At 43.3% G+C, this 23,016-nt stretch overlaps 2 protein-coding genes and 1 long non-coding RNA gene across 4 annotated transcripts in view; 1 reads left to right on the plus strand and 2 right to left on the minus strand.

The window, feature by feature from the left end:
* Positions 1 to 6,654: 6,654 nt before the first annotated feature.
* LOC124884451 lies at positions 6,655 to 12,602 on the minus strand. Of its 2 annotated transcripts, none has more exons than XM_047392371.1 (4): positions 12,469 to 12,602; positions 12,304 to 12,372; positions 12,144 to 12,209; positions 6,655 to 10,372 (listed from the first exon to the last, which is right to left on the minus strand). In XM_047392371.1, exon 4 carries the CDS (start codon positions 9,339 to 9,341, stop codon positions 8,292 to 8,294), a length of 1,050 nt encoding a protein of 349 aa, XP_047248327.1. In that variant the 5' UTR covers positions 9,342 to 10,372; positions 12,144 to 12,209; positions 12,304 to 12,372; positions 12,469 to 12,602; the 3' UTR covers positions 6,655 to 8,291. The 2 variants fall into 2 exon arrangements, with proteins under 2 accessions (XP_047248327.1, XP_047248328.1); XM_047392372.1 differs by having other exon boundaries at positions 12,469 to 12,596.
* Positions 12,603 to 12,681: 79 nt separating this feature from the next.
* Positions 12,682 to 15,822, minus strand: LOC124884006. Its single transcript, XM_047391588.1, has 8 exons — positions 15,666 to 15,822; positions 14,106 to 14,214; positions 13,854 to 13,957; positions 13,489 to 13,761; positions 13,314 to 13,407; positions 13,143 to 13,210; positions 12,831 to 13,049; positions 12,682 to 12,735 (listed from the first exon to the last, which is right to left on the minus strand). Exons 2-8 carry the CDS (start codon positions 14,212 to 14,214, stop codon positions 12,682 to 12,684), a joined length of 921 nt encoding a protein of 306 aa, XP_047247544.1. The 5' UTR covers positions 15,666 to 15,822.
* Positions 15,823 to 16,973: 1,151 nt separating this feature from the next.
* LOC124884536 overlaps positions 16,974 to 23,016 on the plus strand; it is a 38,090-nt gene continuing 32,047 nt past the window's right edge. Inside the window, exon 1 of the long non-coding RNA XR_007042460.1 lies at positions 16,974 to 17,083. This is a non-coding gene — a long non-coding RNA (uncharacterized LOC124884536). The remainder of the gene's footprint in view (positions 17,084 to 23,016) is intronic.

Consider the following 23,016-nt stretch of genomic DNA (forward strand, 5'->3'; position numbering starts at 1 on the left):
GCAGACTGGGGTGGTGGTCCCCCTTTATAAGAAGGGGGACCGGAGGGTGTGTTCCAACTACAGGGGGATCACACTCCTCAGCCTCCCTGGTAAGGCCTACGCCAGGGTATTGGAGAGGAGAGTCCGACCGATAGTCGAACCTCGGCTTCAGGAGGAGCAGTGTGGTTTTCGTCCCAGCCGTGGAACACTGGACCAGCTCTATACCCTCTACAGGGTGCTCGAGGGTTCGTGGGAGTTTGCCCAACCGGTTCACATGTGTTTTGTGGACCTGGAGAAGGCATTCGACTGTGTCCCTCGTGATGCCCTGTGGGGGGTGCTCCAGGAGTATGGAATCGGGGGCCCTTTATTAGGGGCCATCCGGTCCCTGTACGAGTGGAGCAGAAGTTTGGTCCGCATTGCCGGCACTAAGTCGGACCTGTTCCCAGTGCATGTTGGACTCCGGCAGGGCTGCCCTTTGTCACCGGTCCTGTTCATAACTTTTATGGACAGGATTTCTAGACGCAGCCAGGGGCTGGAGGGGGTCTGGTTTGGGGACCAGTGGATTTCGTCTCTTCTTTTTGCAGATGACGTGGTCCTGCTGGCCCCCTCTAGCCAAGACCTACAGCATGCGCTGTGGCGGTTCGCAGCCGAGTGTGAAGCGGCTGGGATGAGGATCAGCTCCTCCAAGTCCGAGGCCATGGTACTCGACCGGAAAAGGGTGGCTTGTCCTCTTCAGGTTGGAGGGGAGTTCCTGCCTCAAGTGGAGGAGTTTAAGTATCTCGGGATCTTGTTCACGAGTGAGGGAAGAATGGAGCGGGAGATCGACAGACGGATCGTTGCGGCTGCCACAGTAATGGGGGCGCTGTGCCGGTCCATTGTGGTGAAGAGAGAGCTGAGCCGAAAAGCAAAGCTCTCAATTTACTGGTCGGTCTACGTTCCTACCTTCACCTATGGCCATGAACTTTGGGTCATGACCGAAAGAACGAGATCACGGATACAAGCGGCTGAAATGAGCTTCCTCCGTAGGGTGGCCGGGCACTCCCTTAGAGATAGGGTGAGGAGCTCGGCCATCCGGGAGGGGCTCGGAGTAGAGCCGCTGCTCCTCCACATCGAGAGGAGCCAGTTGAGGTGGCTCGGGCATCTATACCGGATGCCTCCTGGACGCCTTCCTCGGGAGGTGTTCCAGGCACGTCCCACCGGGAGGAGGCCCAGGGGACGGCCCAGGACACGCTGGAGGGACTATGTCTCTCGGCTGGCCTGGGAACGCCTTGGGCTCCCCCTGGAGGAACTGGAGGAGGTGTCTGGAGAGAGGGACGTCTGGGCGTCTCTGCTGAGTCTGCTGCCCCCGCGACCCGGTCCCGGATAAAGCGGAAGACGACGAACGAACGAAGCTCCAGAGAAACTTGTGGTTTCACAAAAAATCACTTGAATCTCAGTATCAGGTTAATTCACAGGTCCAAATAAATAAATAAAAAAACATAAGAATGATATAGTTCTACAGAATCAACTCGTTTTTGACCTGTTCAGTATATTGCTGTGGTCATGAAATCCTTTGAGCGGCTGGTGCTGAAGCACCTGAAAGACATCACAGGCCCCCTGCTGGACCCCCTGCAATTTGCTTACCAAGCAAACAGGTCGGCAGATGATGGTGTTAACTTAGGTCTACACTTCATCCTGCAACACCTGAAAGTGCCACCTACTGGCAACGTGTTGAAGTGACGCGGTGTCATCGTATGTGGCGTGTATGAGGTGATGCCAGGCTCCTGCGGTCGCTCAACAGCCCGAGATGCGCTGAGGGGTGCGAGGTGCCTTCAAAGCTGCTTGCAGGTTTTTAGTTAGGCCCGAGCAGGAAAACTGCAAGGGCCTATTGTAATTGCTATGTTTCTTATTAGGCCCGAGCAGGAAAACTGCAAGGGCCTATTGTAATCGCTCAAATTCTTATTATTATTTCGTTGCGTCTTTGCGGGGCAATATGGGGACTTTGCCAAGCCCCTAGATGCACACGCTTTTACCCAAAATTGTCCCCCGCGTAAAATTCTTGTTCCATAATGTCGTTGTCAGTGGGCGTGGCCAAACCACTTAGCCACACCCCCAAACGTGAGATAGGCCCAACCGTAAGTCGTGGAGATCTGAAATTTGGCATACTGCTAGAGCTCCTCAAACCAAGAAAAAAAGTCTCTTGGGGGTATGCCCTAAAACGTACAGGAAGTCGGCCATTTTGAATTAAAGGCCGATTTTTGCCCATTTTTCACTTTTACTCACCTCGAACTTTAACGAACTCCTCCTAGGGATTTTAAGCTATCGGGTACATATTTGGTCAATGTGCAGATAAGGGACGGGGGATTAAAAGTTATCAAAATCGTGAGTTTTTGAGCATGTTTAGGGGGCGTGGCCGGGGCACAAACTTGGTGTTCGCGCCATAAGTGAAAAATTGCAATAACTTTCCCAAAAAAAATACAAATCACACCAAAGTTGGCATGAAGGAGGGCATTCGGCCTTTTTTCACTTGGAAAGGTGCCTCTCTGACCCTCTTCACCCAATCAACTTGAAAGTGTGTCAGAAGACAGATAACTAGTGGGTCTAACTTCGTTTGAGGCACAGTGTCTTTTCATAAAAGGGCGTGGCCATGGCGGCGCGCCAAAGTCAGACGTCACGCCATGGCCATACGTTTGCCTCTAATTTCCACATAGATCATCTGATCTGCACCAAATTCAATGTGATTTAACCTTGTCCAGTACCCAACAGAGATCTGATGACATATTTGGTGGGCGTGGCTAATTCGTCCACAGCGCCCCCTAGAAAACTTTAAAAAATCAGCCCCAAGCCATGCTTTGACCGAGGATTGTGAAATTTGGTACACATATGTAACTTCTCAGGTCCTACAAAAAAGTCTATTGGAGCATTGGTCCAAACCCAACAGGAAGTCGGCCATTTTGGATTGAAGTTGCCATTTTCACCCAGTTTTGACCGTTTCTAGCCCGCATATCTGAGCGAACTCCTCCTACAGCTTTTGACTTACAGACTTCAAAATCACTCAGTATACTCTTAACGGATTGGGGATTAAAAGTTATCAAAAGCTTTCTGATACATTAAAGCGTGTGGGCGTGGCCACGCCTCAAAATATGACTTCTTGCCATAAAACACTAAATTGATATAGTTCCTACAAGGAAAGTCACAGAAAAATGAAACCTTCTGGGATTGATCTGCCTCTAGGCCTGAAAAATATTCACTGGTCAGATGCTGACATCATCGAAGCCCCGCCCCCTGAGAACAGGAAGTATCACGTTTTCCTTTACTGTCAATGTTTGATGTTCTTCACCTAATCAATGTGAAACTGTCCCAAGTAACATATAACATGATGCTCTTACACAGTTGACAGTACTTACTGCTTTAGCTGGAGGGTGTGAATATGATGGCGTGGCGAATTCTGATGTCACGCCACGGCCATACGTTTGCCTCTGAATTACACATGCATGGTCCGATTCACTCCAAACTGAATATGCTTGTCAGCCCCCAAACTGCTCTATTGGATTACATTTAAATTTGGATCAACAGTGCCCCCTAGGACACTTCAAGGGCTATATCTCCTTCATACATCATCGGATCCACTTGAAATGTAGTATACATGAACATGACTTAATGACGGACATGTTGAAACAGTCAATTGATGATGTCGTTTTAGCCCCACCCACAAACAAACAAGTGAGTGCAGCTCCCATCTGGAAGGTCAGATTTACTCAAAATTTTGAATGCTTTTTGCCAGACTGAAACTCTGCATGACCAAAGATCATATGACATGTTGCTCAAAGTGCCACCTACTGGCGACGTGTTGAAGTGACGCGGTATCATCGTATGTGGCGTGTATGAGGTGATGCCAGGCTCCTGAAGTCGCTCAACAGCCCGAGTTGTGCTGACGGGTGCGAGGGCCTTCAAAGCTGCTTGCAGGTTTCTAGTTAAGCAGGAAAACTGCAAGGGCCTATTGTAATCGCTCGAATTATTATTCTTTATTCTTTTTTCCGGGGACTTTTGGCGGGGCAATATGGGGACTTTGCCATGTCCCAAAACTTACCAAATTTTACCCAAAATTGTCCCCCGCGTGAAATTTTCGTTCTTTAATGTCTTCGTCAGTGGGCGTGGCCAAACAACTTAGCCACGCCCCCAAATGTGAGATAGGCCGAACCGTAAGTTGTAGAGATCTGAAATTTGGCACAATGCTAGAACTCCTCAAACCAAGAAAAAAAGTCTCTTGGAGGTATGCCCTAAAATGCACAGGAAGTCGGCCATTTTGGGTCAAAGACCGATTTTTGCCCGTTTTTCACTTTTACTCACCTCGAACTTTAACGAACTCCTCCTAGGCATTTTGAGCTATCGCCTTCATATTTGGTCTATATGATGATAAGGCATGGGGGATTAAAAGTGATCAAAATCGTGAGTTTTTGGCCATGTTTAGGGGGCGTGGCCGGGCCACGAACTTGGCGTTTGCGCTGAAAGTTAAAAATTGCAATAGCTTTCCCAAACAAATTCCAAATCACACCAAAGTTGGCATGAAGGAGGACATTCGGGATCCCGACAATCCTATGGGGTCATATTGTGACATCATCAAAGCCACGCCCCCTCAGAACCGGAAGTCACTTTTTTCACTTGGAAAGGTGCCTCTCTGACCCTCTTGACCCAATCAACTTGAAAGTGTTTCAGAAGACAGATAACTAGTGGGTCTAACTTTGTTTAAGGCACAGTGACTTTTCATAAAAGGGCGTGGCCATGGCGGCACGGCGAAGTCAGACGTCACGCCATGGCCATACGTTTGCCTCTAATTTCCACATAGATCATCTGATCTGCAACAAATTCAATGTGATTGATCCTTCTCCAGTCCCCAACAGAGATCTGATGACATATTCGGTGGGCGTGGCCTAATTCGTCCACAGCGCCCCCTACAAAATTAGAAAAAATCAGCCCCAAGCCACATATGTAACTTCTCAGGACCTACAAAAAACTCTATTGGAGCATTGGTCCAAACCCAACAGGAAGTCGGCCATTTTGGATAGAAGTTGCCATTTTCACCCAGTTTTGACCGTTTCTAGCACGCATATCTGAGCGAACTCCTCCTACAGCTTTTGACTTACATACTTCAAAATCACTCAGTATACTCTTAAGGCATTGGGGATCAAAAGTTATCAAAAGCTTTTTGATACATGAAAGCGTGTGGGCGTGGCCACGCCTCAAAATATGACTTCTCGCCATAAAAGACTACATTGATATAGCTCCTACAAGGAAAGACACAGAGAGATGAAACCTTCTGGGATTGATCTGCCTCTAGGCCTCAACAATATTCACTGATCAGATGCTGACATCATCAAAGCCCCGCCCCCTGAGAACAGGAAGTATCCCATTTTCCTTTACAGAGTCAATTTTTGATTTTCTTCACATAATCAATGTGAAACTGTCCCAAGTAACAGATAACATGATGGTCTTAGACAGTCGCCAGTACTGACTGCTTTAGCTGGAGATTGTGGCCATGATGGCGTGGCGAATTCTGATGTCACGCCACTGCCATACGTTTGCCTCTAAATTACTCATGCATCACTCCAAACTAATAATTCTTGATCTTTGCCAGTCCATAAACAGCTCTGTTACATTACATTGGAATTTGGATCAACAGCACCCCCTAGGTCTCTTTAAGTGCTCTATCTCCCTCATATATCCTCGGATCCATTTGAAATGTAGTATACATGATCATGAGTTAATGATGGACATGTTCACACAGTCAACTTATGACAGCATTTTAGCCCTGCCCACAAACAAACAAGTGCGTGCAGCTTCCTTTAGGAACGTCCCATTTACTCAAAACTGATTATGGTTGATCTTTGTCAGCCTCCAAACACGTCTATTACATTACATTGACATTTGGATCAATAGCACCCCCTAGGACACTTCAATGGCTTTATCTCCCTCATACATCATCGGATACACTTGAAATATAATATAATTCATCATGGATTAATAATTAAAATGTTAACAAAAAGTCAGTGCGTGAGCTAAAATGATCTCATCAACTAACAGCCAAGTGACTGCAGCTTCCTTCGGGAAGGTTGGATTTTACCCACATTTTGAATGCTCTCCGCTGGAGAAGAACCCTGCATGACTCAAGATGGTATGAAAGGTTGCTCAATGTGCAGTCTGTTTTTTCTTACTCGCTATAACAATTTTATTGGTCTGTCTTTAACATAGAATGCCAGATTTTAAACAAACTTACCGTTAATGGTCCATGTTGGGTGCCTTACAATATTATTTCATTATATGCTTGGATCAAAAAACCACAAACCCCAGGCCATAGGAAGACTGATGTTTCAATGTTTTAGGTCCTTTAAGAAGTCTCATAACTTCAAAATACTGCCTCATTACACAAAATACAGGTCCTTCACACTGTTCTCTTCAAATCGTACACATACTTTTAAGTCTTTCACTCACCTTTCACCTTTCATCATGAAGCCTACTGATAACTTTTGCCAGGAGCCAATTTTTATACAATGTGTAAAATTCAAATAAAAGTGTATTTATTTACATAACACTAATTCACAACATATGTACTGTCAGGTTACTTTATTCCAATTATAAACATTGAAGTCAAAAATTCCACTTCATCATACATACATTACATCCCACAATGAGGTCAAGTTCAGTTTATTATTGTACTTCTTTACATGTTTTCTATGTAAAGGAAACAGCAGCTTGCATCGAATCATTGACTTGCAGTGTTCACTCTTCTTGGATGAGCATGTAGCAAATGGATGGTTGATGGCAGTGTCCTTGAGTTGGCAGTCATCCCTCATACTGAGCAAGCATGTAGTGGCAGTGGACAGGATAAACTCCTCTTTAGCATGAAAAAAAACATCTAGTGCAACCAGTACCAGCCTCCCTGAGAGGCCATCTGACATGACTGACTGGGGGTTTGAGAAGACAGTACACACAAAAGAACACAGAAGCACTGATCCAGGAGTACCTTCAACAGAGCCAAAAATTACACAGGTTAAAAAGGTGTTAACAGCAATTACAATATTTTAGGGTTTGTCATTTCTTTTATAATATAGAACATTTCACATGCCATTGTCAACACAACCAGCAAGGCACCACAGGGAGTTGAACCCCGTCCCAAAATTGAGAGTACCACTACCAGTGCCTTTTGCTTTTTTGGGTAACATGACAAGGTAAAGCAAAACCTCCATCAAGAACAGCATATTTAATGTTACATTTCCAATTACATTAAAAACATTTTTATAACCCAGCACAATTATTAATAAAGCATGTCGGATTCATAACATGCTCAACTTTTGTCAATTTGTTTGGCAATAAATGCTGTCTTAATGGAGGAAACGAAACCTTAATAAATTACAAACAGTTTATATATTGCATACAAAATGTCAATCTCTATCGAAAATGTATTTTTACATTTAAAACTATCCATCCAAATACATTAAAAAACTGTTCACTATTATCTACTGATACTACAGTTAAAAATTGAAACTATGGCCTCATGATCACTAATATATGTCGGCACAACAATTGCCTCTACATCATACACCGAAGATTTCACATAAACATGATCAATTAAAGTGCCACTCTCCGTTGTTGGCTCTCTTTCACTTCCTGAACATAGCCTCTCTCTGTCACAAATTTGGAGACATTAGATGATTTCAAAAAATCATCATTTAAATCTCCAATCACTGCAGCTGTGTCACTTAGTGGCTCAAGCCAATAAAGTAACTTGCCCAAGTTCTTCTTAAACAGTGACAAAGGATACGACGGTGGGCGATAAACAACAGCCACAACAATACTGAAGCTCTGAAAGTGATAAACCAGACACTCCAAATTAACATCTGGTACACTCAGAACTTCATATGCCACACCATCAGTGCAATACATGCCAACTCCACCGTGCTGTTGCCCCTGCAATTCCACTAATGCTGGAATATTGCAGTTATACGATAAACTTCGTGGACAGTTCTTAAAACTGTAGCCAGCAATCTTTACCGTATCAGCTGCAAAAGCTGCAGGCAGCCATGTTTCTCTCACAGCAATGCAACTAGGCTGAACCTGCTTTATACAAGAGGCCAAATCAGCCACATGTCCAGGCAAACTTTGCACATTCAGCAAAAATATACTAAAATCTTTAAAATTTAAACTACCCAACACATTTTCCATCATTAAAGGTGACATGGCCTTAAGGGCAACCTTTATGTCCTCCTTACAATAAATCATCTTCTCATCAAACTCCTGAATCACAAGCCCTGACAGGTTTCTAACACGACTCAATGCTACATAAGCTTGTCCCGCTGAAAAGATCTTATCTCAGCTTGAATTTCTACTTCAGTTGCCCAGCTACCAACATATCGCATCCTTGACCGATTAATATAATCAGCAACAGAGGAAAACTCCGCTCTCAAAATATTCTTATACGAGTTAGGATTCCTCTCCAACTGCTTCACTACAGCAAGTCTAATTTTCCTATGCCATTTCTGTGTGCCACTAACCGCTTGACTTACAGCCCGAAAGAAACAATTTCCATCAGGAACAATCTTGTCCATCATGCAAGGCACTCCTAGCTCTCCAAGCAAGCAAGACACTGACTCACTCTTTTCACAATCTACATTCAATTGTTTGCACACAGTCTCTGCAACCACTTGTGAAAGAGGATTAAACATCAAACTTCTACTTCTCACACTGCTGACAAACACTACATCTGAATTGACTTGATCAACATCAGTCATCTTCATCTTTTTAAAACTGGAACACTGTGTAGCCATTTTACACTTCCTGGGTTTTTCAAGACTTGTACACTGTTCTTCCTCAACACACACAAATTCAACAGAGCTACAACCACGCTGACTTCCTGTACTAACATCACCAAGTTCAATGAAACATTCCTCATTGTCCATTTTATTCACACAGATCCCACTAAGTTCAAACAATGCAGGACCATCACTTGGTTGTCCAGCAAACGTGATAATATAATAAAAGACCTGCTCAAGACTGCTAAAATACAAAACAATGCTCTTCCCTTTGGCATCTACCATCCCATGTGAGTTACGAGCATGGGAGTCTACCACAGCATAACGTCCTCTCTGACTGATAAGGGCACAAGTGTTTCCTTTTACAGTCAGAAAACAAGTCTCATATTTTGGACACTTCTCTTGCAATCCTTCACGCAAAGTGGTGTTGATTCCAGCATCTATGAAATCTCCCTGGAGAACATGTAGATCTCCAGCAACAAAGTCCCCATAGTTCAGTTCAAAAGTCTGCCCATCAACATCTATGTGCTTTGGCAAGTCTGGAACTGAAAGAAGCTCACTCCCACCACTAATCATATTATTGTCCCGCAAAAATGTGTACAGCTCATCACCCAAAACTACTACCTTATCTAAAATGTCTGAATCCCATGAAAAGACAGTTGACTTTGTGTTCTGCTAGAGCAACAACACTTACAGCTGCACACTGAACACCACCATATTTAAACCGACCATCACCCTGATGGAAGGATCCACTAAGTGACCTCACATTGCTAACTGCACTGCCACCATGGCATGCATCTATAGCCTGTTTGTCAGCAATCACTGCTGCACATGTATCCTTATTAATGGATACCAGTTCCACAGAAATGGTACAAACTCCATAGCGATTTGCATTTAATGATTTGCTGATATTCATTATATGAAGCATTTAATCATTTAAACACGTATTAAAAACCACTACAGATGTACCAACTTCTGATGCCAACCCCTGTGAATTTCGTACTCCACAGTCCACAACTACAAAGTACTCGTTATGCTGGATAATCAACATGATTGCATCCTGAAGATCAAGGATACACATTCCATCTCGCAACAAATACTCCTTCAGCACTTTACCCAATTCTGCATCCTGCCCAAAATCTAAATTACCACGAGCAAACGTACCCATCCTTATTTTCCACTTCCTACCAAAGATGCTCTGCTCCTCCACCAACTCACACAACTTGTTCTTTCTGCCTGTCTTCGCTCTTTCAGAAGCTATATATGCACCTAACTTCCGACCTTCAACCACAATTTCATCCACATCTAACGACTTCCAGGTACAAATGGGAGAAATGAAATGTTTTATACCTGCAACAACACTAGTTGCAGTTATAGTATCTACATCTAAAACAGTTACAATTATCAACAACTGTCCCAGGAACAAGAGACATAGGCACACCCTGTGAACACACGCAAGAAATGGGGTTAACAGCTTGACCTCGGGGTAACGTTTGGGTGCGCTGTCCATCGTCTCTCTCCTCCGGCACAGGACCCTCGGTCGCCTCCCCAGGACAGGTAGAACGCGGCACATCACAGACTAACACTTGGTCTTGTGTTGCCTCGGCCTACAGTAGAATAAAATACACAAAATTACTACATCTGAAGTCAGTCTTCAAAATACTAAGCTCATTTATGCCACTTCAACTTTTTTCAGTAATAATAATTTTGCCATGTTCAATTACAGCTACAACTTTAAGTATACAGGTCCTTCTCAAAATATTAGCATATTGTAATAAAGTTCATTATTTTCCATAATGTAATGATGAAAATGTAACATTCATATATTTTAGATTCATTGCACACTAACTGAAATATTTCAGGTCTTTTATTGTCTTAATACGGATGATTTTGGCATACAGCTCATGAAAACCCAAAATTCCTATCTCACAAAATTAGCATATTTCATCCGACCAATAAAAGAAAAGTGTTTTTAATACAAAAAACGTCAACCTTCAAATAATCATGTACAGTTATGCACTCAATACTTGGTCGGGAATCTTTTGGCAGAAATTACTGCTTCAATGCGGCGTGGCATGGAGGCAATCAGCCTGTGGCACTGCTGAGGTCCTATGGAGGCCCAGGATGCTTCGATAGCGGCCTTTAGCTCATCCAGAGTGTTGGGTCTTGAGTCTCTCAACGTTCTCTTCACAATATCCCACAGATTCTCTATGGGGTTCAGGTCAGGAGAGTTGGCAGGCCAATTGAGCACAGTGATACCATGGTCAGTAAACCATTTACCAGTGGTTTTGGCACTGTGAGCAGGTGCCAGGTCGTGCTGAAAAATGAAATCTTCATCTCCATAAAGCTTTTCAGCAGATAGAAGCATGAAGTGCTCCAAAATCTCCTGATAGCTAGCTGCATTGACCCTGCCCTTGATAAAACACAGTGGACCAACACCAGCAGCTGACACGGCACCCCAGACCATCACTGACTGTGGGTACTTGACACTGGACTTCTGGCATTTTGGCATTTCCTTCTCCCCAGTCTTCCTCCAGACTCTGGCACCTTGATTTCCGAATGACATGCAGAATTTGCTTTCATCTGAAAAAAGTACTTTGGACCACTGAGCAACAGTCCAGTGCTGCTTCTCTGTAGCCCAGGTCAGGCGCTTCTGCCGCTGTTTCTGGTTCAAAAGTGGCTTGACCTGGGGAATGCGGCACCTGTAGCCCATTTCCTGCACACGCCTGTGCACGGTGGCTCTGGATGTTTCTACTCCAGACTCAGTCCACTGCTTCCGCAGGTCCCCCAAGGTCTGGAATCGGCCCTTCTCCACAATCTTCCTCAGGGTCCGGTCACCTCTTCTCGTTGTGCAGCGTTTTCTGCCACACTTTTTCCTTCCCACAGACTTCCCACTGAGGTGCCTTGATACAGCACTCTGGGAACAGCCTATTCGTTCAGAAATTTCTTTCTGTGTCTTACCCTCTTGCTTCAGGGTGTCAATAGTGGCCTTCTGGACAACAGTCAGGTCGGCAGTCTTACCCATGATTGGGGTTTTGAGTGATGAACCAGGCTGGGAGTTTTAAAGGCCTCAGGAATCTTTTGCAGGTGTTTAGAGTTAACTCGTTGATTCAGATGATTAGGTTCATAGCTCGTTTAGAGACCCTTTTAATGATATGCTAATTTTGTGAGATAGGAATTTTGGGTTTTCATGAGCTGTATGCCAAAATCATCCGTATTAAGACAATAAAAGACCTGAAATATTTCAGTTAGTGTGCAATGAATCTAAAATATATGAATGTTAAATTTTCATCATTACATTATGGAAAATAATTAACTTTATCACAATATGCTAATATTTTGAGAAGGACCTGTATGTTTAACATAAATGCCACTTACATTCTTCTTAGGAGTGACAGGCTCCACACCAGCAGCAGGGGAAGTTACGCGTGGTGTGGGTGAAACCTAAAAGAAAAATAAAGACAAAAATCCAGATAAATACAATACAGTCATCTTTAATCAACTCCTTAACTGATGGACTGATTTTGCTCATACACACCTGCTGTCTTGCATGCCTAGTCTTCAAGACAGCTGGTTTCTTTTGATGTCCCACAGGCTTTGTCTGTAACTGTAACAAAACCAACATTTCAGCTCTCTGCTAGTAGTTATAGAAGAAAACAGTGACTGTGTAAGTTATTGGTAGTTACAGTCTCCTGCAAATTACCTCGTCGCCTGTGTGAACATCGCCAAGAGCCGATGGAGAAACGTTTTCCATGGCAGCCAACATAACGGGTGAGAACCGGACAGGATTTAGTGGGATGTAGCACTCCTTCAAGGCCACTGGGGTGCCATCCCCCTGTTTAAAAATAATTTGAATAATAAATATAACATCTACATTCCCAGTATTTCCTAATAAGAAGTTGCAGCCTTACTAACCTCACGATGAACCACTCTTTTCAGAGGTGGACTCAGATTCCCCCGAATGGTTCCTCTGTAATAGCAGAACATATCACATTTGGAAGTTTACTGACAAAGTTAAATAAAATGACATTTCATGCAGTTTAAATGACAGGTTAAGACTCTTACCTTCCTGCCAAATTTCACCAGCGTCCACTCGGAAGGGGGTGGAGGTGGAGCTCGTTCCACACCCTTCACAACAACACGGGGCACAAATCTCGGCTTGTAAGGACGAGACACCTGGCTCTGAACCAGTGGCTTTGGTTCTGGTGTCTCCAGGAACTGATAGGCAGCAATCCACATCAGTTCCGCGAGAAGTGGCATCCCGTCTTCATCGCTGAGGTGGATCTGCACACATGAGAAAAAACACAGCAAAGAATAGAGAGATTAAAAACTATTACATATAAAATTCCAAAAACTGTTACCTTATTTGCTACTTACACCATCACGGCTCCACATGTGAGGATGGGTCCGAGGGAAATAGTCGTCGATGGGGTGATAAGTCACGCCTGATAATCCAGAAGAAAATACAAATATTTCTACATTTATATGATTATGATATACATGAAAAACAATATAGTGCTGTTTAGAAGCTTTGATTGTTCTACCTACCCAGGCGGTTCGAACAACGATGAAATTCCTGCTGAAAGGCTCTCATCTTGTCCTCGGACTCCGTCAAACGCGGAACCATAGCGGTACAAAAAACCTAAAGAAAACACAATAAGTTATTTACAAACACTATATGTACTATATCAACCATTTAAACAGAAGAAGCATGACAACTCACCTTAGGCCAGCGACTGAAAACAGCCAAAAGGTACCGCTCAAAAGCTTGTCCCGCCTGTTCAGGTGTTTTGCTGGCCATAAGGTTGTTGGATGGAGCCATGACGCAAACAGCGTCAGGCTCACGAGGAACTACAGCGTGCAGAACCTCGCGGTGCAGGTCATCTGCGCACGCCCCTGGAGTCGACATGACCCCAAAAGCAATGCGGTTACCTGGCATTGGAACAATGCCGTCTGCGATAGACCGCAAATGGGAGGCCCCGATGAGAAGGATGAACTGTAAAACACAAAAGTAAAATAAACAAACATTTATGGGAAAAACAAAACATTTCTACAAACTATATTTAAAACTTTTGGGATTCCACTTACTTTCTCACCAGTACTCCCAGCAGGAATGACCAACTTGTGACGGTGCAGGGTGACCTCACTCATTGGCCATTCCTTGACCTTGTGGCGCCAGCCGGTACCACAACCTATGGATAAACATACAAAAGCAAGTACTTAGATTTTTTCTTATTTATTTAACATATAATATTTAAACCAGATTGGTCCACATTAACACTATATACACATAACCAATATTTTAATCACTTCATAAATAATAGTAAAACAAATACTGACGTGGAACAAAGTCGCTGGAAGGCTCTGGCATCCTGACACGCTGAGCCCAAGTTGCTTCAACCCTGCGACAAGCAGCTTCGGATCGGCGGTGGGACTTTCCTCGAGGCATCTGCAAATTAATATTAAAGGAATAAATGCTAAAGGTATTCATGATTAAAAATATATAACTTTAGTAGAATATGTTCACATTAATTTACCAAGATGTACAGTTCATCTCAACATTGTGCATTTTTTCATAAATTACTGTACAACTAAAAACTGTTTGAAAAACATCAATTTTAACATTTAACAGCTTAACTAAAGTTGTACTAATTTTTGGAAAAGCAAATGAGTCAATAACACCATAAAATATTTGGACTTTATATTAGGTACACGTTATACAGTTGCTGTTCGAATGCATGTCAGTAAAGTCCCCACAGTTTAATAAATAAACTGCAAGCAAAAAAGTCACAGTCACCCTGTGATGGACACATTTAAAGTACATTAAGTAAATGACAATTACAATACAGTTATAAGATGTACATTGTATACCGTTTAGTTTGTTGCTTCACATTTTACTTTTTGCAAGTGAACTACCTGTAAACAAAGTCACGCGGGTGACGATCATTGCTCCCATTGGACAGAAATGACTTGGGCAAGACAGAGCACAGACCCGGAAATGTAGGAAAACAGCTGCATGAGACATGCTGCGTGCAGCACCTTTGTTCTGCATATTTGTTCCGTTATTACAGCTGCAATATTATTGTGAGGTTGAAGAGCAGCTCATTCAACACAGACTTTGAGACGTTCTAGTCATAAGTGTGGAACAGCGTTGGAAGAATACGTGCTGAACGCAGAAGAAGACGCTGTGCTCTGCGCGCGCACTCAAACATGGCCGGTGTTACAACAATCAGCTGCCCAGGTATGATTTCAGTATAACTTACATCTTAGCTATCGGTGGATTGTTAAGTTAAAAGAGATGTACGTTTTCTGTAGTTGGTTCGGATAGGAACCGGCTCATATTCAGACCATAGGCGAACCACACAAGAGTCCGTTTGGAAGCGGATACCGGTCCTTCTTGAGCTTCAAGCTCAACAAATGCACATTTAACTATTCTCTGTTTATGAAGTTCTAGCATCATTAATTAACTTTACTTGTTACTGACTAATTTATTTTAAATGATGAACTTTCATACGCTTCAATTCGTTACGTGCAAGCAACTCTGTCATCATGTTAATTGATGAGAACAGCTCCACGTCCTCCGTGACGACTCCGAACGTCACCTTCAATGGACCCGCTCTCTGTAGTTCTACCTAACGTCTCCTACCACGAAACTAAGCTTCACAGCAAGAACAGCAAAACTCACAGCAGCCAGCTTATCTCCTCAAAACTCTGTCTGCTTCACAAACGGTTTAAGGAATACAGTGCAAAGTCCGGTATTTAACTAGCATATTTTACAATATAATTTCGAAATGAAACGAAGCCTAATTTTACTGATTTATAACAAATAAATGCACATGCTACCTTCAGAGTAATATTGCTTATTCATATGCCAAAAAAATAAGTATTAAAAATTCTTACCCCGACAGAAAAGGCTTGGTGCAGTCGACAAAAATCACTGAGGGTGGAGAGAAAAAACAGCAAGATTGCTCTTTCTTCTCTGAAGGGTTGTAGGAATGAAGGGTTTAGGAAATAAAGGGTTTGGGGAATACTTTGAGCTCACCAGAAGTTTACTCAAAGCTAGTCTGTAAAAGACTAAGGATTATTCCGAGGGCAAAACGGAAAAACCCCTCAGCCAACCAATAGTTTTCAAATAAAACATCACGTGATTCCATGAAAACAATAAACTCACAGAGCCTTCATTCAAATTTGAAATGGACCAATCAGTTCGCTGCCAGTAAAGTCAAACTCTGTAACATCAAACTAAACAGGATACTTCACAATAAAAGTACATTTTGACAGGAAGTTCATTAAAACTGCAAACTTCTAAAGAATTTCTTTTATATGGTTTATTTATTTTAAACCAGTCATTAATACAAAACATCTTTGATTTATTTTCCATATTATATTCCCTTTTAATAAAATTGCATCAAAATTAATAGATATTATAAAAAACAACAATTTACTCCAAATAATGCATTCAGTGTTACCAATTATAGCATCCTGTAATACAGTCCTTACTGTAAAAACTTATTTTAACACATATGTCTCCCATGATTTTTCAATATAAATTTTAACCACCTTCAGGAGTTATTTAAACTGTACATTAGAGTAATATACAAGTAATCAATTCCCCCAAGAAAATCTTTTCATCAGCATATTTCTAGCAATTTCCAGTGAGTAAATAAATTTAAAAACTGCATTGGTACTTAAAAACTTACACAGGACTTGGCACTTTGACTGCAGATTTAATGGGGGTTCAATTCTATTCACAAATACTTTGTTAATCACAAAGGGAAAATAAATATTATTGTAGTTCATCTCATGCAGGTTTCTTCAAAGACCTGTTGTAAATGCAGATGGCTGTGGGAAGGAAGAATCTCCTGTCTGTCTTACAGCACATTTGAAGAAGCATCTGACTGAAGACACTCTGTTGTTTTAGGACAGGCTCATGAAAATGATGATCAGGGTTCTCCATAATGTTCTTAATTTTATGAAAAATCAATGATCTCCAGAGGAATCCCCAGAACCAAGCCAGCCTTCTTTATTATTACCTAGTGGAGCTTTTTTAAGTCCCTGGCTCTGATGCTGCTACCCCTGCAGATGATGGCAGAAGACATGACACTCTCCACAACAGACGTAGAGAGGATATACAGCATCTGGCTGTAAATACTTAAAGTCCAAAGTTTCCTTAAAGAATACAGTTTCCTCTCTCCCTTCTTGTAGATGGTTGTGTCTCCACTCCAGTCTGATGTCCAAGTGAACACCAAGGACTTATACTCCTCCGCTAAGAGTCTATCTTATACTGAAGGCCTGAGGTGTACACACTCAAATGAATGGTGAGAGTACTGTCCCTGTGGTGCTCCTGTACTGCTATCTACCAGGTTAGACACATAACCTTTGTCTGTTTGTCAGGAACTGTTTGATCCAGGACATAGTAAAGGCCTCCACTTCTGTCTTCTGGACTTTCTGATAAAGTCCTTATCTACTAGCTTTATTACTTTTGTACAAAATAACACAGCTATTCCCACATGCAAAGTACACTCTAAATGAAAAACTAGTCCCACAGTATTTCATATTTATGAATAATATTTAAACAAACTAAATAACACCTACAAATTATAGAAATTAATTGAAAAACAGAATATCTGAATTAGCTATTATTAGGTTGCTTAAATTTCTAATAACTTGTTTCATATTTAACAGTAACTTTCGGATTCACATCCAAAATCAAGCAGCAGACACAGGACATTAAATGAAAATATCTTTATTTTTAGCAGAAGATGGATCTTAATACACTGAAAGAAGGGGCTCAGGGATTGCAACATGGCTAAGCATTTCCAATTGAACGGCAGGCACGTAGGTACTGTGCAGGAGGCAATGCCAGGCTCCTGCGGTCACTCAAGGCGAGGGCCTTCAAAGCTGCTTGCAGGTTTCTAGTTAGGCCCGAGCAGGAAAACTGCAAGGGCCTATTGTAATCGCTCAAATTCTTATTCTTTATTCTTTTTCCGGGGACTTTTGGCGGGGCAATATGGGGACTTTGCCATGCCCCAAAACTCACCAAATTTTACCCAAAATTGTCCCCCGCGTGAAATTTTCGTTCTTTAATGTCGTCATCAGTGGGCGTGGCCAAACCACTTAGCCACACCCCCAAACGTGAGATAGGCTGAACCGTAAGTTGTAGAGATCTGAAATTTGGCACAATGCTAGAACTCCTAAAACCAAGAAAAAAAGTCTCTTGGGGGTATGCCCTAAAATGCACAGGAAGTCGGCCATTTTCGGTCAAAGGCCGATTTTTGCCCGTTTTTCACTTTTACTCACCTCGAACTTTAACGAACTCCTCCTAGGCATTTTGAGCTATCGGGTTAATATTTGGTCAACGTGCAGTTAAGGGATGGGGAATTAAAAGTTATCAAAATCGTGAGTTTTTGGCCATGTTTAGGGGGCGTGGCCGGGCCACGAACTTGGCGTTCAGGCTGAAAGTTACAAATTGCAATAACATTCCCAAAAAAATTCCAAATCACACCAATGTTGGCATGAAGGAGGACATTCGGGTTCCCGACAATCCTATGGGGTCATATGCTGACATCATCAAAGCCACGCCCCCTCAGAACAGGAAGTAAATTTTTTCACTTGGAAAGGTGCCTCTCTGACCCTCTTGAACCAATCAACTTGAAAGTCTGTCAGAAAACAGATAACTAGTGGGTATAACTTCGTTTGAAGCACAGTGACTTTTCATAAAAGGGCGTGGCCGTGGTGGCGCCGCGAAGTCAGACGTCACGCCATGGCCATACGTTTGCCTTTAATTTTCACATACATTATCTGAGCTTCACCAAATTCAATGTGATTGAACCTTGTCTAGTCTCCAATAGAGATCAGATGACATATTTGGTGGGCGTGGCCTAATTCGTCCACAGCGCCCCCTAGAAAACTTTAAAAAATCAGCCCCAAGCCATGCTTTGACCGAGGATTGTGAAATTCGGTACACATATGTAACCTCGCAGGACCTACAAAAAAGTCTCCTGGAGCATTGGTCCAAACCCCACAGGAAGTCGCCCATCTTGGATTGAAGTTGCCACTTTGACCCTGTTTTGGCCGTTTCTAACCCGCATATCTGAGCGAACTCCTCCTACAGCTTTTGACTTAGAGACTTGAAAATCACTCAGTATACTCTTAAGGGATTGGGGATCAAAAGTTATCAAAAGCTTTTTGATACATGAAAGCGTGTGGGCGTGGCCACGCTTCAAAATGTGACTTCTCGCCAAAAAACACTAAATGGACTTAGCTCCTACAAGGAAAGTCACAGACACATGAAACCTTTCGGGATTGATCTGCCTCTAGGCCTGAACAATATTCACTTGTCAGATGCTGACATCATTGAAGCCCCGCCCCCTGAGAACAGAAGGTGTCCCGTTTTCCTTTAGAGAATCAGTGTTTGATGTTCTTCACCTAATCAATGTGAAACTGTCCCAAGTAACAGATAACATGATGGTCTTAGACAGTCGCCAGTACTGACTGCTTTAACTGGAGAGTGTGGCTATGATGGCGTGGCGAATTCTGATGTCACGCCACGGCCATACGTTTGCCTCTGAGTTGACTAATTAATACCTAACAAAAAGCATATTCCGCCTCCTCGCCTCTTCCCCAATAGCTCCGCGCTGCGATCCGCTCTGAGCAGCTGGAAGTCCGGCAAAAGCAGTGCGCGGTCCGGGATGTTTTCACTCAGCCATGTCTCGGTGAAGCAGAGAATCGCTGATCCGCGGAGGTCCGTGTTTTTATTGGTGAGAAGAAGCAGCTCATCCATCTTGTTGTTTAGATAGCGGACATTTGCCAGGTGGATTGAAGGCAGTGGTGTGCGAAGTCCTCTTTTGCGGAGCTTTACCAGCGCACCAGCACGCTTTCCCCTCCGTCGCTTTCGGCGCAGTATCCCATATAGTGCCGCAGCTCCGCTTGCCAAGAGCTCAGTGAACCTCGGATCGATGAAAGATGGTGAATAAATCCCAAGAGAGGACTCTCTGATGTTGAGAAATTCCTCTCTACTGAATGAGACCACAGGATTGTGGCCCTACACCACAGTACTGTGGCTCGAAAAACATAAAACACACAAAATACAAAAACAAAGAGAGAGCGAAGCTCTGAGGCTGCTATTGTCGGCGCCATCTTGGTAATTGAAGGTTGGATTTCCCCCAAATTTTGAATACTTCTTGACAGAGCAGAATTCTGCGTGAATGAAGATCATGACATGACGCTCACATCGCCACCTACAGGCAACATATGGAATTGAACAGCGGCCTCGTTGGTAGCCTGCGGCCGGCGATGCCAGGCTCCTGCGGTTGCTGCACAGGCCGAGTTGCGCTGACGTGCGAGGGCCTTCAAGGCTGCTTGCAGCTTTAATTATTATTAGGGTTCCAAGCCTGTGGGAGTGAGCGAAGGCCATGCAAGGCCTGGCTGTTCACCTGCTCACAGCGGAGCAGGGCACCCTATTGTTTTTGTTTTGACTTTTCATTAGGGTTCTAAGCCCACAGGAGCGAGCGAAGGCCATACAAGGCATGGTGTGTGTGTTATTACACAACAAAGAGAGGCAATTCACATGTTTAGGGGGATTTCATTGTAGACTAGAGTCTGCACTTTGGTACTTCTAGTGTTAAGCCAATCCTTTGCAGCCCTTCTCAGGTGGTCTGGTAGTTTAGAACTTTAGATCTTAGACTCTGGTTCTACAGGATCTGGGTTTAACTACTGTATAGGCTATGTGTGTTTGTATTTGACTCAATATCGCCTGTTATGTCTTAAAGACTTTTACAGCATTAATCATGCACTCTTATTCCACAAATACTTCTTTGAGAGGATTGCCATATGACATTCTATTCCTAACCTTCCCATTCAATCCACATGATTTGGCCAGTCCAATTGTTAAGAGTGTAGCATGTGGTATGAAGGGTTGGTGGTTTCAATCTCAGAATTTCCAGTTTATTTTATTTTGTGATTTTTATCAAACAATTACTGAGTTATAAGACTCTATATTGTGGATTACGTTTCAAAGGTTGTCTCAGCATTTCAACCATAAAATACTCACAATAAGAAAGACAAAGATGCCCATTAGAGAAGTTTATTGATAAAAGTTTATATCTTTGGAGCTCGGACCCCGGAGGAAGACATGCTGAGAATGACATGAGCTTGAAAAAACATCTTAGGCTTAGAATTAGACGAGTCTTCCCCCCCTTGGGATCTGATACTAGTGGTGAAGTGAATGCCTAAGAAGGTGGGGGAGCCAGGAGGAGTATGGAAGTGAGATGGTGGAGGTGGGGCGGAGGTGTGTCGAACCTCTGCTGAAGAGCGGGGAATCCATGACTGGAGGTCCTTAAAAGCAAAGCCTTGGAGGATGATTGACTGAAAACACATGCGGATCTGATGCTGATTAGATGGAGAAGTGATGCACAGTGGAGTAATAGGACGGCCGGGGAGTGGAGGTGAGTCTTTCAGTTTGAATTTTTGTCAAAACTCCATTTCAACCTGAAAAGACAATAAGAAACTCAAAGATGGCGATTGGAAAAGTTTATTGATAAAAGAGGAAAGAGGGAGGTTCGAATGCTTGAGATACTAGATGGTTGATTGAACCGTGAAGGCCCTGAGAATAAGAGCTGAGAATGAAGAGAAAGGAAAATAACACATCGTGCCGCGAAGGCAGCGAGTAGGAGAAAAAGACAGTTGTGGAGGCTCAGAGAATGAAACATTGTGCTGCGAAAGGCATGAAGAGGGATGCATGAATTGTCATGAGGCAATGAGAATGCTGTGTTATGCCGCGGAGGCATCAAGAAATGAAAGAATTGCCACTGAGGCAATGAGAGAGATATATTGATAGAGATAAAATGACGTGGCGGGAAGGCATCGAGAAATGAAAGAATTGCCGCAGAAGCAATAAGAGTGATAGATTGAGGAAGATGTAATGTCGTGCTGCAGAGACATCGAGAAATCATTGCATTACCACGGAGGCAATAATATCATGCCGCGGAGGCATCGACAATGAATGAATTGCGCGGAGGCGATGAGGATGATATTTCGTGCCACGGAGGCATCGAGAAACAGAAGCATTGCCGCGGGGGCTATGAGAAAATGTATTGTACCGCAAAGGCATCGAGAAATGCATGCATTGCTGCGAAGGCAATGAAGTTGATGGAACGAGCCGCAGAGGCATGGAGAATGAAGAAGATTTAAGCAGAGAAGGCATGGAGTGAAGGAGAAGCCAGCGAGGGAGTGAGAGAGAGGAAATTTGAGCCTGTAAGAAGCAAAATGATTAACATAAATGAGGATGATGACGTGACGGTACCTGATAAGAAGAAGCATGAAATTAAGACTAGGGAGGGGAGCGGTTAACTGCAGCTGACTCATGCTGGAGGAAGGGGACCTGAAGAAACGGAAATAAGGGAGACAAAGTTAGGAAAGACAATTTCACCTATGAAGATAAACTGAATCTTGATGGCCAACCACCACCAGATAATGCGGGAAGTTGTTACCTGAGAACTGAGAGATCGTTGTTAAGACAGTGTAGAAATCTGGATGAACGTAGGATGAGAAAGCGGAAGAAGACCAGCAGCCTGCTGGAGGGATGTTGATGAGAGTCCTTGGCCAGCTACAGAAGTGGCCGCTCTTATTCTAAATGAATGGCCTGAAAACTGCCTGGGGGGCAAGTTGTATTGGGCTGTGGTTTGCCTGAAATATTTTAGAAACAAGGAAGCGGACATGGGGGCTCTTTCAGGAGTTAGGAATAGGAGTGGGGGTGATGTTGGCTGTGTGGCAGAGACTGCGGAATTTGGAGTGAGATAGAGTGTCGACAACTGAGTTAGAATAACCCGGAACATGACGGGCACATAAAATAAAATTATTAGTGACGGCTTGTCAGGTGATGTGGCGAAGGTAGGGCATGATGGCTTTAGAAGACGAGCGGCCTTTGTTTATAGCTTCAACCATTGCTGAGTTATTGCATAAAGCTGCGATACGTTTTCTTTTCCAAAGAGGGCCCCAAACGCCACAGGCTATGGTAATATGGACGATTTAATAAAATGCTGAGGATTCTAATTGGGGAAAGGAGGCGGGCCACACACCGGCGAACCATTCGTCCTGAAAGAACCCCCCAAAAACCATGGAAAACACTTAGTCCGAGAAATTGCTGTAAATTGATTGTCGCAAACCGAGCAGAGCAGTGCTGACCCAGTGTGGAGAGAGAAAATGTGCTCCACAATTATAACGGAAAAGGATATAGTTAAAATGTATATCG

The sequence above is a fragment of the Girardinichthys multiradiatus genome, chromosome 18 (assembly GCF_021462225.1).
Source record: "Girardinichthys multiradiatus isolate DD_20200921_A chromosome 18, DD_fGirMul_XY1, whole genome shotgun sequence".
NCBI classification, from domain to species: Eukaryota; Metazoa; Chordata; class Actinopteri; order Cyprinodontiformes; family Goodeidae; genus Girardinichthys; species Girardinichthys multiradiatus.

What these genes read in the sequence shown, in the direction of transcription:
- LOC124884451 (XM_047392371.1), bottom strand. Translation starts at nt 9,341, where the DNA reads ATGATTAGTGGTGGGAGTGAGCTTCTTTCAGTTCCAGACTTGCCAAAG.
- LOC124884006 (XM_047391588.1), bottom strand. Translation starts at nt 14,214, where the DNA reads ATGCCTCGAGGAAAGTCCCACCGCCGATCCGAAGCTGCTTGTCGCAGG. An exon ending in TTCCAGCGACTTTGTTCCAC is followed by an intron (nt 13,958 to 14,105) that starts GTCAGTATTTGT and finishes GTTTATCCATAG; the next exon opens with GTTGTGGTACCGGCTGGCGC. An exon ending in TTTTCAGTCGCTGGCCTAAG is followed by an intron (nt 13,408 to 13,488) that starts GTGAGTTGTCAT and finishes TGTTTTCTTTAG; the next exon opens with GTTTTTTGTACCGCTATGGT.